Source organism: Bufo bufo, chromosome 5 (assembly GCF_905171765.1).
Source record: "Bufo bufo chromosome 5, aBufBuf1.1, whole genome shotgun sequence".
NCBI lineage: Eukaryota > Metazoa > Chordata > Amphibia > Anura > Bufonidae > Bufo > Bufo bufo.
In genome coordinates this window covers 65,408,449-65,426,218 of record NC_053393.1, presented here as the reverse complement: position 1 = coordinate 65,426,218, position 17,770 = coordinate 65,408,449, and the positions used below count along the sequence as shown (strand labels likewise).

Here is a 17,770-nt window from a genome sequence, read left to right as displayed (position 1 = left end):
TGGGGAGTCTGAATACAATGGTATTTTTTTTTTTTATATACAATTATCCTAATACTTGGAGTCGCATCCCGGTATTTGAGCGTCCTTGTCTTTCGGCTTCTCAAGGCTCGAGAGATCTCCGGATTTGCATGGCATTCTTCATGCATGTAATTGTATCCGCTGCGGTTTGATATTTGAGCAGGTGATGGGTTTCTGACCATGTTAATCCTCATTACAATAAGTTCAGCCGGATCAGTTATCAATGCCTTGAGATCATACAATCAACGCGTTTCAGAAATAGCTCTGCGGTCAAGGAAACCTCGCTGGGTAGAAGAGCTGTGCAGGCAAAAAAAAAAAAAATAGCATGAGCCTTGCCGTAGCCTAGCATGAAGTGGCAGTGCGATTGATATGAATGGTGAGAAGTGAATGATTCCGCCTATAATCATGCTCAAGGGGGTAAGCTGGTGGAAGCTGTGCCTGGTCTTAATGAGACTCCGCTACGTTCGGCATACTAAGTTTCCATGTTCTTGTCAGACCTCTAGTGGTGGTTTGTGGAACTGCAATTATTTTTTTATTTTATTTTACTTTACTCCAAGAAGTCCATTTTATTTTATTCTCCTATACAATGCTATCTATTGTTCCTGTAGAATTTAGATACATACTAGCAATATTTCTTATATCCCTCTACATGGCTGTCACGTGTCCTGCCATTATGAGTTCCTAGGTGTAAAGCGAGAGTATACGTTATGAAATAAATCCATGGGGTAAGAGGAGCCCTGGTCCCCCCCGACTTGGTATATTTATAAGGCCCTTTAATGGTCGGTATATTAATGGCCACCTAGAATGATATATATTATACCCCCGGCCTCCGTCTGACATAAGACAGAGCAGAAACACAAGCATTCTGTCTGTCAAGCCATGGGATTTATCAGGGAGATCTCGTTTGAGGATGATAAATCTGACCCTTTCCTTAATAAATGATTGAAACGCGCTGTTCTGCCAGTAAAGCTTGATAAATAATGGATTGGTTTACAGGGAGACTTAGCACATGCGAGCGTACGGCGCAGAGCTGTGAAGGGACTGTCTTTGCTTAAGAAGAAAAATACATTTTTTTTTTTCTTCTTCTTTTGCAGCAATTGACTCATTCAGTATTGGATTCCTATAGATCACTGCTCGCCCATTACCTTCAATGGTGAGAGATTGAAGGGGGTTCCAGTTTTAGGTTACTAAAGCTTTATCATCCCTTTCTGATTTACTTTTGGGGGAGATGGCCACGCTTGTCCATGAGTTGTCTGGTTTTGCAGCTCCGCTCCATTGAAGTGAATTGGGCTGAGCTGCAATACCACATGTGGACTGGTGAGGCGCTGTGTTTGGAAGACAGCGGCCATGTTTTTCTAGCACTGGACAACGTATTGTGTAGTGGTACTAGTGAGACATTGTGTACCAACTCTATTTGATTTCTTTATGTATGGAGCTATTTGGTCACTATCTGTTGGTATTATTTGAGCACTATATATGGTGGTATTTAGGGTTAGACACTAGTATGTGATTTATGCCATGTGTGGTGGTGGTAGCACTGTAGTTTGACCAACGTAGGGCGCGAATATTTAGGCACTAGTCTCTGTGAGGTTATTTGTTCACTGTACAGTATATGAAGGTTGGTGGCCCCGAAAGAATGTATTGTATCGGGCACCACCCAATGTAAAATTGGCAGTGGGTATAATTTTGTATGCTTTGCTCTGTATTTGTATGGGCCAAGTCATACTGGCACAGTCACTGGCCCTCTGAGATGTTATGTATGCCCCGTTGATGGAGTTCCATTTTTTTTCCAACCAGGACCTGGTTCATGTGGTAGAGACACCCTAATCCTCCATCTGTTTGGACCATACCATGTGTTGGACATCAGGTGGGCAAAGTTCTCCACTGTTAGACACATCTCCTGTCTTGATTGAATTGGGGAACTAGAGGGCCCCATTTCAGACCAGATACCTGGAATGTCCATGTCTAGACCTCCTTGGCTATACAACTCCTCTATTTCAGAGATGTCTTCCAGAATCTGGACCTTAAAGCCGATATATTCAGCCTAGCTGAAGGCTTTTAAACGACCCAGTGATGTATTTTTGGAGATAATTCTAATCCCTCTTAATATTCTAAGCCTGAATACATTTTATCAAATTGCCAAGTCATTTTTTTTCCTTAAGTTTTCAGAACTTCAATTTGCATTTTAAGCATGGAAGCAGAACAAGTATTGAAGAACCAGCTCTTTTTATTCTTACACTTGCAGAGAAGATACGAGTCCTTTCATCGATGACCCCTCTCGATATAGACGATGTATTGGAGACAAAAGACCGGTTTTCTGAAGCAGGAAGGGGTGGAATCTTCCACTCGCTTCCCTTAAGCAACCTTTAATTCTTTCGGCTTATTTCAAGGTCGGCAAATACCATTATGGAGGAGCATAAAAATTTCCGCAGAAAGGAGGCAGTATGTTTGATTTATGGAATAATTATCTAGCTTTAGCTAAGTCTTTGCTGGAAAATTACATCCATTTTTTTATGGGACCGTGAGGTATTATCTCCAGGAAAATGATCATTAAACACCTGTGAAATCAATTAGCCCTTTGAGCAGTGAGAGAAATGGTATTTCGAATGATATTTTGTCACTTGCAAAACTTTTTGTGTATTTGTGTTTTTAGAATAACACTGTAAGAGGAATGGCTTCCTGTACATCTGCGATAGTTGACCACGGTGACTGATATTTATGGTAGCGCTAGGGGAGTCATTTTACTTTGTGCCATGGATTATAAAACATCTGTTTCATTAAAATGCATGCCAACCGTTTATATCAACAAGGTTGTTCTTGTCTGGTATTCCTAAACTAAAGGTTGATGATGAAATTATCAATATGGCTACCTGTGTTGTCTGAGGAACAGATGATCTACCTGTACTTGAGTGTTTTACCCAATTTACCTGTGGGCTTGTGTCCTTTAAAATGAGTTGTCTTGGTATAGACCATCAAAAGGAGTGTTGTCCGTCCATTGGTCCTCAAAGAGGGTTGTCTTATCATTGGCCTTGACAAAAGTTGTGTGGACATAGGTCCATGATGCAGGTAGTCTGGGCATTGGCCCTCCACAAAGGTTGTCTGGGTACTGGTCTACAATAAAGTATTCTGGTTCTTGGCCTTTGATAAAGGTTGTCTGTACATTGGTCTTCAAGGAGGGTTGTCTTGGCCATAGGTCTTCAAGGTGGGTTGTCTTAGCATGGGCCTCGATGAAAGTTGTGAGGGCATTGATCCACATTGAAGGTTGTCTTGGTACTGGTCTATAACAAGAGAATCTAGGCCTTGGTCCTCAGTGAAGATTAAGGACATCAGTTTTTAAGGAGGGTGGCCTTGACCATTGGTCCTCAAGGTGGATTGTTTGAGGCATAGATTCTTATCACAAAGAAGTCTCTACACATGCGTCACTTCCTTAGATGACCTATGTGCTACACACAAATTATTAGGTCCTTAGGTTGTTCTGTTGACTGTCTAGTAGTCTGCATGTATGAGACTTGCAAATCTCCATAGCAAGTATTGGAGCAAGTCAAGTATTACTGCGTAACCAGGCAGATATGACATCAAGTACTCTAGATTAACTGGGTGATAATCTTTGTGGGATCTCTGTTTGCTGCCATCCTGACATGGGGATAGTTCAATGGCTCATCTGGAGAAGAAACCTGCCATGAGATCATTCAGGCACCTTCTTAATGAAACTCTGTAGATGAGAAGGTGTTGTTTTGTGAATGTTTCTGCCGTAAATAATATGGAAATGTTCTTCATCATGGGAAATCTGTTCTATCTAATGAGCTTAGTACTCATACGCCTTCTAGTCTTGCGTCAGGATTTATTGAAAAACCTTGGCAGAGCCCTTGGCCCTGAACCTGGATGCATTTAGTCATTTTGAGGATATGTTCTAGCACACGACAATCCACATATAATTCCTTCTATATTAGCCGTTCACTTTGCACCCTGCTGGTCTCGTCTGATATGCAGCAGGCCGTGGTCACTGTTCCAATCAGGTCTCTTAGTTCTCACGTCCCTAGTCTGTTCTGATTGCTGTTCATTAAGGATAACAAGGTCGTTTTCAAGGCATTTGTTTCACATCTATTTTAGTACATGACTTTCTTTTGCACATACAAACCGAGGTTGAAAACGGCACTGACGAGATCGCTACCTGCCTTATTTTATTAATAATTAAATTAATCTATTTTCTCAATTCCAATTATTCATCAGTCCTCAAAAGTATGTAGGTTTAGGATTAGGAATCTTCTAATTTGTTACATAGATTTTTCTTCTTTTTGGTGGGATTGAGGATAACAATGTACATGCCCAAAGAGTTTGATATTTAGGGTCACATAGGTGGAATGTGAGGACTAGGACCTCCAGACAGTACATCCACATGAGACGGGTCCACTTTGGATGTTCCGCATTAGGAAATTTGCATCACCGCAGGTCAATTTGTGTGCGTATTCCGTTGCAGAAATGTTCCTTGATATTTTCTACCATGGAGCTGAACTGCGATACCAGACCGAACCTGTGGACAGGTGTGTTGGTGTTTCTGGAAGAAAGTAGCCATATATTTCTAATCCTCTACAAATATAAAGTTCTTCGTAGAGCAGGCCTGGCAGGGGTAGACGGATGACCTCTTGTACGGTCATCTTGATGTAGGTTATCTGTTCTGTATCGGATGCTTGTATTCTTTTTAAACATTTTGATAAGGAAAGGCAAGGACAGATGACTAAGACTGGCAAAATAACCGAGATGGATTGTGGATGAACACTAGTATAGAGCAAGCAACGACTCCCATGGTGCCTTGGTTCGTTTCCCACCTCTTAAGTGCAGTGACTTAGGCGGATGGCTCTAGTAGGAATGCATGCGGTGGCTGATTAGACACTGCAGGGTCTCTGCAGACAGCCTCTGTTACCGAGGATAACGTCAAAAGCAGAGTCTCGAGCAGCCGCTTAATCCTTACATTGATTGACAAGGTCGGCACATCAGTGCAGAAATTACAGGAGAACCATTTTCAGCTGGATATTCTTTGAGGGAAACCAGACAGGCAACGCTCGGCGTCTGGGAGAAGGGTTAAAGCAACATGCACCAGGCACATTTCCTAAAAGCCGGTGGTGAATCTTTTCATGCAAATTCCCAGTAAAAAGTGCATTTTGTTGTTCTCCGTACGAATTTACAAATTTTTGATGTTTTTTAGATGTTTTCTTGTTATGTCTGCTCCAGGTATAAGCAGGTTTACGTGGACACTGCTGCATTAAACATGTTCTCTTCCATTAATCTGATGGAGACGTCCTAATCCGCTTTTCCCATTTTTTTTTTTGTATTTATACTTTTTGGTATTAATGGTAATGTTATCTGTAAAGGAGACAATCATGTTTTTTACATGCTGAGAGGCGTCGGAAATACGGTTCGACATAAAAATGAAAATCAGGCTGGAGGATTTTCAGGACAGACTTTGGTTTTTAGTTATTCTCTCTTAGCTTGATGTCATGACTTAAATGCAAAAACACTATTTTCAGGTTAGCGACTGTTCCTTTAGGTCTTCATATCTGGTAGGCCCCATAATACGATCCAAGTTATCTGTGATGAACATGTTATGGACACATGGAAATGTCTTTCATCCAAGTTATCTGTGATGAACATGTTATGGACACATGGAAATGTCCTTCATCCTTATAACACAGTTGAATTCTTTTTTGAGAATTTGATGAATTGGCCATTTTATGGTAACTTGTCATGTCCAACCTTGGCACTTGGTGTTACCAGCTTAGGGCACTTTCACACTTGCGTTGTTGGATTCCGGCAGGCAGTTCCGTCATCGTTGTATGCAAACGGATACCATTTGTATGCGCATCCGTCTCACAAATGCATTGTAATACCGGATCCGGTATTTATCTTTTTCACATTTTTAAAGGTCTGCGCATGCACAGACCGCAAAACCGGATCCTTTTTTCCGGAACACTTGGGGCCGGATCTGGCATCAATGCATTTCAATGTAAAATAATGCCGGCAAGTGTTCCGGAACAGCTGTATTTTCTCCGTCCAAAAACCGTACAGTGACTGAACTGAAGACATCCTGATGCATCCTGAACAGATTGCTCTCCATTCAGAATGCATTAGGATAAAACTGATCAGTTTTTTTTCCGGGATTGAGCCCCTAGGACGGAACTCAATACCGGAAAAGTTTAACGCAAGTGTGAAAGTACCCTTACATCCCCAAATTAGCCTTATTGTAGAGACTGTGTCCTCATCAAGATACCTCGAAAATTCATCTAAGTGAACTGAGACCATCACCTTGTGGATTTGACAGTAGAAAAACCCAAAAATAGAGTAAAAATCATTTGTTTGCCTTAGACATTGGATTCCAGTTGGTGACCATAACTGATCCAGGCGGGTTGGATCTTTACTTTTGTCAGTTCATATATTTATGCTAAAATAAGCCAGAACATTTTATTGGAGATGGGGGTGGATAGCTTTTGGCTAACCGGCCAGAAATTCTGGCCTATTTTTAGTGGAAATTGTAGTAAAAATACTTGTGATTGTACCTTTTTTTCTTTCTGCACATTTGTACTGGATCTTTGGGCCCCTTAGGCACCAGGGTCAAGATGCAAATACTTCCTCTGCACTTCCTATAGCTACACCAGTGGAGATACCAAACATGTAGACCTCAGGATCATGTGTGTTTAGCCCTCCCATCTTTAGTCACAATGGGAATGATCAGGTCATTGCACAGATCTCCAATGTGCGTTGGAAGTATTGATCATATCTGGGTCATTGACTCCCTAAAAAACATTTCTTACAGAAACTACTTTGTTTTGTTTTTTTAAAGGGGTTGTGCACCTTTTGGGGCACCCTTTTCCTTCTTGGGCAGACCTGCGAAGAGAAGCTTGCTTAGCGGTGCTGACACCCCTTTCCTTCTCACCTTGGCTGCACTCCCAGGATTTAAACTTTTATTTTGACGCCACTGCAGCAAATGACTGGCCGCAGCAGTGACTTGCATCATGCCAAACGGTCATGTCATGCAAGGGCAGCAGGTCACCACTGCGGCCAGTGATTGGCACTAGTCATTACATTTCGGCAGTGCCAGGAAGCGGGTAAGTATGCTTCTCTTCACGGGTCTGCCCAAGAGTGGGGATTTTCCAAAACTTCACCCCCCAAAGGTGCGCAACCTCTTTATGGTATATGTAATGGAATAGACTATTCTCTACCTTGCATTCAATATGCGGTAGAAATTTTCCCTCTAATAAGTTTCATAGGAGAGAATTTTAATTGTGAAGTGATTGATTACGGATTCTGCCTACATAGCGCATATAATTCCTGTGAACCATGTGTGTAGGCATTATTGGTTTCTGACAATTAGAGCTCCTCACCATCGTTAATTGTACCTTTCATCCGTCACACATCTCATTATCTTTCTGCCGATTGTAGACGAGCATGGCTTTGGCAGTAAATTGAAGCTTCAGATACTGATTAGCATGGGAGATGTATTCAGCGTTCGCGAATATGCAGATACGTTTTCATGACAAGCCCAATAAGATCGGACATCTGCTAAGGGTTGTGCTCATCATTCGGGATATGGACTTTGAGCTTTCTTAACCCTGGTGTGAATTTTTGAAGTGAACGGTGTTTGCATTTTTGTCTTTTAGTCGCGTAGCGTTATTTTAGGCATTTTTTTTTTTGCTTCTCCCCACTGCAAATTAACTGTGCATGCTTGTTTAAGCAAATGATCCTTTTGCAAATTGTGTCTTTCCGCAGTCATAGGCTGAAGATTGTCTGACACCTATGTATGTAAAAATAGGCTGCGTCTGCTCTAAAAATTACTCTGGCTAGCGGAACAAAAAGTGATGCCTGCAGGATGCGAATAAATTAGCCTATTAGAAATTCTGAAATTTTACCGTTGTCTTTTTATTGTCAGCGAGCACCTGTCTTAGTTTTGCGGGTGGTTCAGGAGAGGAGCGCAGCAGGTTGGCTTCCAATGACTGCTTTTGAGGCTTCAAAAAGGTTTCTGGGACTTTGCAGCAATTTCTTCTAAAAAATATCCCTATTCAGTATGAATTTTCAGTTTCCAAGATGGTTATGGCCTTTAGTATGTGGTGTACGAAGATATATTATTGAAGTTGCCTCAGTTCATTCTCATGGATCTCAAAAGCCAAGAGTTGGAGAGACGTGGTGGACAAATTTATATAGTTTGAGACCTTCCAAAGTTGGTGATGCTTTGAATTTAATAACGTGACAGGGCTCTGGCAACACAGACATTTTTTTAAGTTGAGTGGTTGTCACCCATCATAAACTATATGGATTGTTTTTTTTTTTTTTTCTGTTTTTTTTTCTAATGGAGGGCAGAGTCTCAAAATCAGATGTTCTTCACACCCAAGGTGGTGATGGACCACGATACAGGAGCTGACCGTAGATGTTTTTAGTAGCTGAAATGAAGGAATTTTAGGCCTCTTGCACACAAATGCGAGCGCCCCGTGGCCTGCTGCAGTCCGCAATGCATGAACACCCACCGTGGGGCAGCAGTTTGCGGACCCATTCACTTTAATGGGTCCGCGATCCGCCCGTTCCGCAAAAAGATAGGACATGTTCTATCTTTTTGCGGAACGGAAGTACGGGATGAAACCCCACGGAAGCACTCCGTAGGGTTCCGTTCCGTGCTTCCATTCCGACTCTCCGGATTTGCGGACCCATTCAAGTGAATGAGTCCGCCTCCGTGATGCAGAATGCCCACGGAACGGCGCCCGTGCATTGCAGATCTGCAAATGCAGTCCGCAATACGGCAACGTTCATGTGAAAGAGGCCTTACTCTTAAACCCTGTCATGACACCCCCTACTGCCCATACGGCTTTTTAATAATTATTTTTGGAAAATTTTGAAGTTTCCATCTTGTCCTTTTTATACATATGTAAATATATGCAAATAAATTGTTCCCATGTTAAAACTTTTTTCTTTTTCTCTTGCCTTCAGGTATGATTATCGTGAAATGCTGCACAATGCCACTTTCTGTCTCGTCCCCCGTGGCCGCAGGCTTGGTTCCTTCAGATTTTTAGAGGCTCTCCAGGTAAGTAATTTCTAGTCTGTAAAATATTTCTGTAATTGCCCTTTAGTTGTCTAGGTTTTGTTCTATCTACTTCTGCTCTACCTGGTTAATGGGGAACAGTTTTGTGTAGGATGCCCTGTACATTTTAAAGGGCCTGTCTTGCTGACTAAAAATTTTTTTAAAACGGGTCAAAGTGACTTAAAGATTGCAAGAAGTGCTACTCTTCACAGTTTCCTGACGATCCCGTTGGGACACTTCTTAGGTCCCCCACCAGTCTCATTTACACAACCGTATTTTTGGTCTGCATCTGATCCACATTTTTTGCGGTTAGGATGCAGATCCATACGTTTCAGTAGGTCCGCAAAAGCTGCGGACAGCACACCATGTGCTGTCCGCATCTGTATATCCGTTCCATAGCCCCGCAAAAAGAAAATAGAACATGTCCTATTGTCCATTTTGTGGACAACAAAAGGCATTGTTGCAATGGATCCACCAAAAAACGGATGCAACACAGATGTCACAGGGACGTCATCTGTGTTTTTTTGCGGACCGCCAAAATATATACGGTCGTGTGAATGCGCCCTAAGGAGGTGACATCATAGGGGATTTTCGGGGTTAGTAAAACGATATGCATGATTTTCACTTGTCCATTGCATGAATGAAGACGTGCAGAATTGCATAACGCTCTCAATGACCTCGTCCACAGGCTGCCTGTGTTCCAGTAATGCTGAGTAACGGCTGGGAGTTACCATTCTCGGAAGTGATTGATTGGAACCAAGCTGCAGTTATTGGGGACGAGAGATTGTTATTACAGGTAAGGGCGAAGATCAAGCGGGATTTCGGTTTTCCATAGGAGTAAAAAGTGTTCTTGGAGTATCCTGATGTCATTCATTAAATTGAATGCATTCAACTGTACCCATATACCTAAATGGGTCTGAATACTTCAAAAACTCCATGTAACTAAAAATATTCTATAGTCACGGAGTTATTCACTAAAATACATCTGCATAGCGCCACCTGCTGTTTGTTTTTCCTCTCATTTCTTTGACCTGCTCACTGAGATGGCCGCACATGCTCAGTTTCATCCTTCGACTGCCTCCTGAGCTGTGATAGGGAGAGCATGGACACGCCCCCTGAGCTGCAGCGGGAAAGACACTCCCCTTGAGCTGTCAGCTTGATATAAATCTCACCGAGCAATGAACGGGGAGATCTCTGGATCCATGTGAGGTACAGGGCTGGTTCTAGCTTTCTTAGAAAGATTGTCATGGACTATGTGATGTCTGATTATCATTTTTTACATTTATCATGGCATAACCCCTTTAAAGGGGAACTTCACTCTTGAACTCTACTTTGTGATGACTCTACACGTAACACTGTGTAAATCTGTAAATGCATTCTTTTATCTTGTCCTTCTTCTCTGTTTATGCCTAAAGATAAATTTAGATTTCCACTTGATTTCTTGTTACCAGGGCAGTTGTGTGTGAAGGGAGCCTTAAAGGGATTATTCCATGATTAATGTAAAAAGTGAAAAATCTAATATCAGTCATGACGGTCTCCTTCTAACAAAGCTAGAACCAGCCCTGTACCTCATATGGATACAGAGATCTCACCAGTCATTGCTCCAATTGCTGTGCTACATTTATTTCAAGCTGGCAGCTTAGGGGCGTGCACTTTCTTATGGGGCGTGTCCTTTCTACTGCAGCTGGTGACATTTGAAGGATGGAACTGAGCATGTGCTTTCATCTCAACGAGTAGGGAAGAAAAATGAGATTTAATTGAATAACTGTGGCTATACAAAATTTTCAATTACATGCAATTACGAAAGTATTCAGGTGCTGGTTTGAAAAATGTAGAATATTTTTCGTGGGACAACCCATTTAAGTAAGTGCTCAGCGGTTACACGTCTGACACTGGCAGGGAGAAATATTCGATCTGTCACCACTAGAGGGAGGAGTAAGCTTCTGTACTCCCTCTAGTGGTGGCTGCAGGAATTCGTTGTGTTATCTTTTAAATATATGTTTGTACAGAGGATTCGAAGCTCCGGCTGCTATAAAGATATAGGAAGAAATGAATTTGAATATTCACCCTAAGGCGACATGCACACTGCCGTTGTTTTGGTCCGCATCCGAGCCGCAGTTTTGGTGGCTCGGATGCGGACCCGTTTTGTTTCAATGGGGCCGCAAAAGATGCGGACAGCACTCCGTGTGCTGTCCGCATCCGTTGCTCCATTCCGTAGCCCCGCAAAAAAAAATGCGTACAAGAATAGGCATTTCTACAATGGGCCGCCTGTTCCGTTACGCAAATTGCGGAAGGCACACGGGCGGCTTCCGTGTTTTGCGGACCGCAAAACACACACCGGTTGTGTTCATGAGGCCTAAAACGAAATGATAAAATGTGTACCTTCACTTTAAAATCCTTTTGTCACTGCTTACAGACTTGCTGTTGGTAATATGACTCTGTATTCTAAGCAGTGGACTATTCTAATCAATGGAGGTTTGTCTTGTACTTAGGAAATCTCCAGTCAGTTCCAGTGGATTTTAAAGGGGTTTTCTCAAACTGTAATATTGATGACCTATTCTTGGGATAAGTCAGTGGGGGGGTACAACTCCCCCACGATCATGTGATTGAACAGGCCACTGCCCTCTGGAGCAGCACAACTCTGGATAGTGGTCATGAATGGTACTGCAGTGGTTCTCTCATTAAAGTCTCATGCACACAAGCATATTATTGGTCTTCGTCGGATCCCATTAACTTTGGTCTATGGGACCATGAAAAATGTCATCTGTGTGCTGTCTGCATCCTTGTGTCCATCCTGCTAATTATAAAACATAGCCTATTATTCTCTATTTTGTGGACAAGAATAGGTATTTCTACTGTTGGGCCCCTGAAAAATGTTGCATGCACTTGGCCGTATAAGTATTTTGTGGGTCTCAAAATACTTATGTTCTTGTGCTTGAGGCCTTAAAGGGGTTCTCCAGGAAATAAGAAAAGAAAATGACTGAAAATACTTTAAATATTGCTTTATTAAAAATATATTCCCAAATGCCTGTCATTAGTTATAATGGCTCGTTTTGTCTGGGGAGCAATCATCAGGGGCAAAAATAAATGGCCGCCGTCCTATTAGTACACACAAAACCTGTCCTATTCACACAGCAGGACAAGTTACTTCACAAAATTGAGGTAAAGAGCTGCCTCATCCTCCTCTCTGCTCTATTTTTCAGGGATTATGATCCTGACTACAGCTGAATCTCTAGGAATGGAGTTCATGAGGAGACATGAAGTACAGAAAAGGTGTGAATAATGAGCAGCAGCTCTTGTATGCAGTCTCCATGACCACAGTCCATCCTCTCTGCACTTCATGTCTCCTCATGCCCTCCATTCCTACAGATTCAGCTGAATATCTCATCTGTATTCAGGATCATAATCCCTGACAAGCAGAGCAGAGAGGAGGATGATGCAGCTCTTTAGCTTAGTGTTGTGAAGTAACTTGTCCTGCTGTGTGATTAGGACAGGTTTTGTGTGTACTAATAGGACGGCGCCCATTTTATTTCTCCTGATTGCTCCCCAGGCAAAACAAGCCATTATAACTAATTGAAGGTATTTGGGAATATATTTATAATAAAGTAATATTTAAATATATTATTTTTCTTAATTCCCGGAGAGCCCCTTTTAAGCAGTTGATCAGTGCTGGTGCCAGGAGTCAGGCTCTCATCGATGTGATTTCAGTCACCTGCAAGATGGGTGAAATCCTGCTTTGAAAATCACAAGTAAGAAAAATGTGGTCTGATAACCTCCGAAATCATCGCTTTATTACATGGAGCATATTAAATGGCTTTCATTTAAAAAAAGTTAAATGATATTGTAGATACAATAAATGTACTCTGCGTAAGTCCTATACCTCGCATCCCAGAGCGTGATAATGTGGCGGTCTTCACTCTGGTGTCTGCTCTACCTGAAGGCTGCAGAGTGCTAACCTTTAGTGCTAATCCCCGCTGGCTTTTGCTTCCTCTGGAACATGACAGACCTGGGAATGAGAACATATCTGAGCCGGTGCATTAACACCTTCCCTTTAATGAGAGCAGGAGATGTGTTAATTCCTTGGCTGCCTCTACATTTCACTTTCCCGGCAGTGTTAGAAACCGCATTAACAGCTTTCTGGCTTTTACTGATGAAGTTCCTAAATTGGAAGTCTTGGGGAAAAAAAATTAAAAGAATTAGTATTTCGGAGAGAATCGGACTAAAATGTGGCGGATGTAAGGCCCGAGTGCCGCAGGAAAGGGCTGGCACAAAAATAAATATATTTATATTTTTTGTGGATGAGGAATACAGCATCGAAACATTTCAGGCTCTGTTCATATCGGTGTCGTGGTTTACGTGTTTAATGAAAACCGCTGTGCAGTGCTGGAACCACTATATGATGGGTACCCGCAGCGCCGGATGTCACCTTTGACCTAGAATTGGACCCAGCTGGTGTTTTTGGTATTTTGGTAAAAGGTCCTCTTTAAAGGGAATGTTTCATTAGTAATAGTACAGTTTTATGTAAAAATATATTTTTAGGAATTTTTGGTGATGCTATTTTTTTTACTTTTCCAGGTCATTATCTATATAAAAAAAGATCCTAAAGCCTAATAATATGCAGACACGTCTTGTTCTGTAGAGGTTACTACTAAATAGTCATCTCATTATTATTATTATTACAGGCTGGATTACAATGATTGGTAACAGGTGGATATGAGTGAGAATAGATGGAGATGATTAGATATAGGAAAAGATGGACTGGATTGGGACGATGGGTGGGACTGGATTGGGACGATGGGTGGGACTGGATTGGGACGATGGGTGGGACTGCATTGGGACGATGGGTGGGACTGGATTGGGACGATGGGCTCCACCATTCACAGTAGGTGATGGACACAGCTTACCTCCTCCTGTCCATGCAGAATGATCTCCAGAAAGGTCACAGAGCATGCCCACAATATTCTCTCATGGAAGTCGATGTGCATCTCCTGTACCTTGTGCTCCATAGCCCATGTGGCTGCTGTAGAGCACATCTCCAAAAGCTGTTAGCAACAGCTCAGGCAAAATGGCCGCCCCGATAATTATGTTCAGGAAACAACAAGAAAAAATTAAAAAATAAGAAATGAGGAATGTGTCACTACCTGATTTTAGTGGTAGAGCTCTCCGCTCTCATCTGCCTCACTTTTCAGGGACAGGGTGACATCTGTTTCTCTCTACGTTGCTGTGTAGTATATCGGTGACATCATCGGCCCAGGAAGTAGCGGTCTTCTTCTTCTCCTCCTCCTACCCAGTTGTCAATCAGAATGTCTCCGCTTTATTGTGAACTGTATGACAAGGGAGACATGGCCATAAGAACAAATCCGTTCTGCCGCCCGAGGTGTAATTATACGCTTTTAATGATTCCCCGCCCAGCATAAATGAATTGGAGCGCAGCTCTGGGTTTCGAGGTGCTCTCATTTCTGACCCCTGCATTCCTGAATTATACAGTTTTGTTTCTCTCTAGCTGCTCCCATATTGAGCCACTACTGTTCCATAATTAACAGTGTTTTTAAGGAGCTGGCAGCCGGCCCAAATATTCGCCCTGGGAAATGATTTTTTTTCCCTGTAGTTACACATTTTCATTTCCCATTTTAGACAAAATGGGAAGTTTTGCGATTTCCTAGTACAGCGTAATACCAGGCGTCTTAACAAGCGCCTAATCCCCTCTCTCTCCTTCAGTTTATTATTTTTTTATGCGTAATGTTCTTATACGATTATTGCTTTGCCTAATTACTTTTTCGGCCAATTACCAATTCCTAATTATTTCTGTATAATTTTTTTTTTCTAATCTATATTTATAATTATATATATATATATTTTTTTTTTAACCAATCTGTGGAGAAAAATGTATGGATCACACATCCACATGTCACGCACTGATCTATTGCCCCTCAATTTCTACCCCATTTATAAACAGTACACGACGTCCTTTGTATACATTTTGCTCAAAATGCATAGACCCACTCACCACGTCAAGGTGGCTTCTATTGAGTGGGTTCTTACACAAATCTGATGTAGCCTCAGGACCCATCCTCACTGAAACTTAATATTTTCCACCTATTCTAAAAGTTATGTAATGTCGGAGCCACCCTATCACCTATTCACCTTCAATAATCAAAATTAGCTAAAACAGCGCCACCCCCGTCTCCAGTTTGTTTTTGGTATTACAGCTTAGCCCTAGTCACTTTAATGGAGATAAACTACACACACTGACACTACCCATGGACAGCTGTATTATTTTGAGGGGGGGGGAGCTATGTTTTTCTAATCCTGGACAACCTCTTTAGCATGATGCCTTATACTCTATTCACATCTAGAGCTGCCTTTAAGTTTACACTGGCTGGTACTCCAGCAACTTGGTTCCTCCCATTCTCGCTGCATTCTGGGAGCCGTATCTTATCTACATAGCGCTGCGTTATGTCCTGAAGGCAACTCAGCATAGCATGTACGGAGAATGTGAAGTCAAAAAAACAGAATTATGAATACAGCTCTGGATATGACTGTAGTATATGATCTGATGTAACTAAAGATCAGGGTAGTTACAAATGTATGGGTCCCAGTACTAGTGAATGCCCTCCTAATCTTACCTATCGTCCACTTTTATTGGGTTAAAGGAGTTTTCCTATCTCAGACAATGGGGGTATATCATTAGGATATGCCCCCATTTTCTGGTGGGTGTGGTCCCACCTCTGGGACCCACACCTACACCGAGAACGGAGCCCTGATAGTGGTGGGGAGCGCACTGCGCATATGCGCCTGCCCTCCATTTCTATGAGGTCGTCGAAAATAGCGGAGCGCTGCCTCGGCTATCTTTGTCAGGCTCATAGAAGTGAAGGGGAGTGGTGGCTAGGCTTGTGCAGTGCGTTCCCATTCGCTTCTATGGGGAGAGCGCTTTGTGGTGGCCGGACCTGGGGAAACCCGGGGTCCTCCAGCCACTACTTTCCCCTCTCCCAGCAGTGGGACCCGCACCTATCAGACAATGGGGGTATACCCTAGCGATACACCCCCCTTGTCTCAGATGGGAATACCCCTTTCATGTCTCCTATATAATTGTCATTATAGCTTATAGAACAGGTATTTCGTAGGGCTTAGATATATTACAGCTTAAAAAAAATTATAATTGTAAGCCCCGCTTTTAGTCTCGCCCATGGGTAACTTTGTCACGGCTTCCTCTTTTTGTATTTTTAGAGGGATTTTCCTGGAGTTCAATATTGATGACCTACCCTCAGGATAGGTCATCAATATTTGATTATGTGGTCCGATTCCCAACACCCCCGCTGATCAGCTGTTTGACGAGGTCTCAGCAGTGCAGCCTCTTCCTAGGCCAGTGAAATCACGTTCATCAGTCACATGGCCTGAGTGCAGCTCCGAATCTTTCAAGTCTGCAATACCAAGCACATCCACTATACAAGCACGGCGCTGTGAGCACCACGGCCTCTTCAAACTCCCGATTGGCGGAAGCGTCGGTAGTCAGACCTCCGCCGATCATATATTGATGACCTATCCTGAGGTTAGGCCATCAGTATTAAACTCCTTATCATGTTTGGTTAGGGATATCCTTGAATTGTTTCCATTGATGGTGCTGGTAGTGGAGTACCATATCGGAGCTTGTTAATAGTAACAGGAAGTGGTGGGGCAACTGTGTGATGTCCTGGGTCATCGGGACAGTGGCATTTGGGACTTACCTGCCGGGGGGGGATATTTGTTGCAGTATAGAAGGAGGCAGGTGTGTGGGGTCCCGGGTGCACTACTCCTCGAGCTGCTGTTTTTGTGTTTGGTTTTTTACATCCAGCCTCGGAGCCCATAGATCCTTGCTGTGATTTTTCACTATTTGGAATCTGGATTTGCATTGAACAGTTGAACAATCATTTATTTTACAGTATTTTTGGCAGAGAGTTGTGAACAGACTATGCCCGGGGTGGGTTTTGGTGGCTAAGTATTAAATTGGGTTTAAGTAGCCTTTAAATGTATGCCACATTAGGATGGCTGCCCGGTATTTAGTTAATGAGCAGCTGTTTCGCGCTATCTATGTAATATTTGTAGCGCGTGTTGCAGAATTTCTTCATCTCCTCACAGGATTATGACGGGCGGCTGGCGGGTTTACGTACGAGTGTTTCGTTGCATGTTTTGTAGGTTGCTATGCTGTAAACTGGAACATTTGTTAATTTGATGTACGTCCTCCATAACGAGAGCCTTAAACCCAGGTCCAGGCAGGGGATGAACAGGGGATTTCTAGGATTAGATAATCTTGACTGTTTTCTTCCTAAAATAGTGCCCCTTGTGTCTACAGGTTGTGTGTGGTATTGCAGCTCAGTCTCTGGACCTGAACCGCAGTACCAGGCACGGCCCATAAACAAGTGTGGTGCGGTTTATGTAATCCTGGACAACCCCCTTTGAATAATCTCTGTCAGGAAATGGCCAGAACCTTGAATATAGCGCATCTTGCTGCCCCCGATAAACTGCACAAGTACAAACCATAACTTGGCATCCATGATACTGCGCCGGGAGTCGTCTAATCTTACTGGAGTTTGGTGCCAGAAACTGTACGTGACTGCAGTTGTGCTTTCTGTAAACAGATGTAGCAGAGCCAGACATGTCATTTGGCACAATGCATGATGTCTTGATGTGTTACCAGTGGTTTTCCACTGCATA

The 17,770-nt window shown here is 42.7% G+C and overlaps 1 protein-coding gene across 1 annotated transcript in view; it reads left to right on the top strand.

Annotated features, from left to right (window-relative positions):
* EXT1 (exostosin glycosyltransferase 1) overlaps nt 1-17,770 on the top strand; it is a 246,588-nt gene that overhangs the window by 192,635 nt on the left and 36,183 nt on the right. Inside the window, exons 2-3 of the mRNA XM_040431962.1 lie at nt 8,989-9,082; nt 9,768-9,875. Of these exons, the coding sequence (XP_040287896.1) occupies nt 8,989-9,082; nt 9,768-9,875 (202 nt within the window). The remainder of the gene's footprint in view (nt 1-8,988; nt 9,083-9,767; nt 9,876-17,770) is intronic.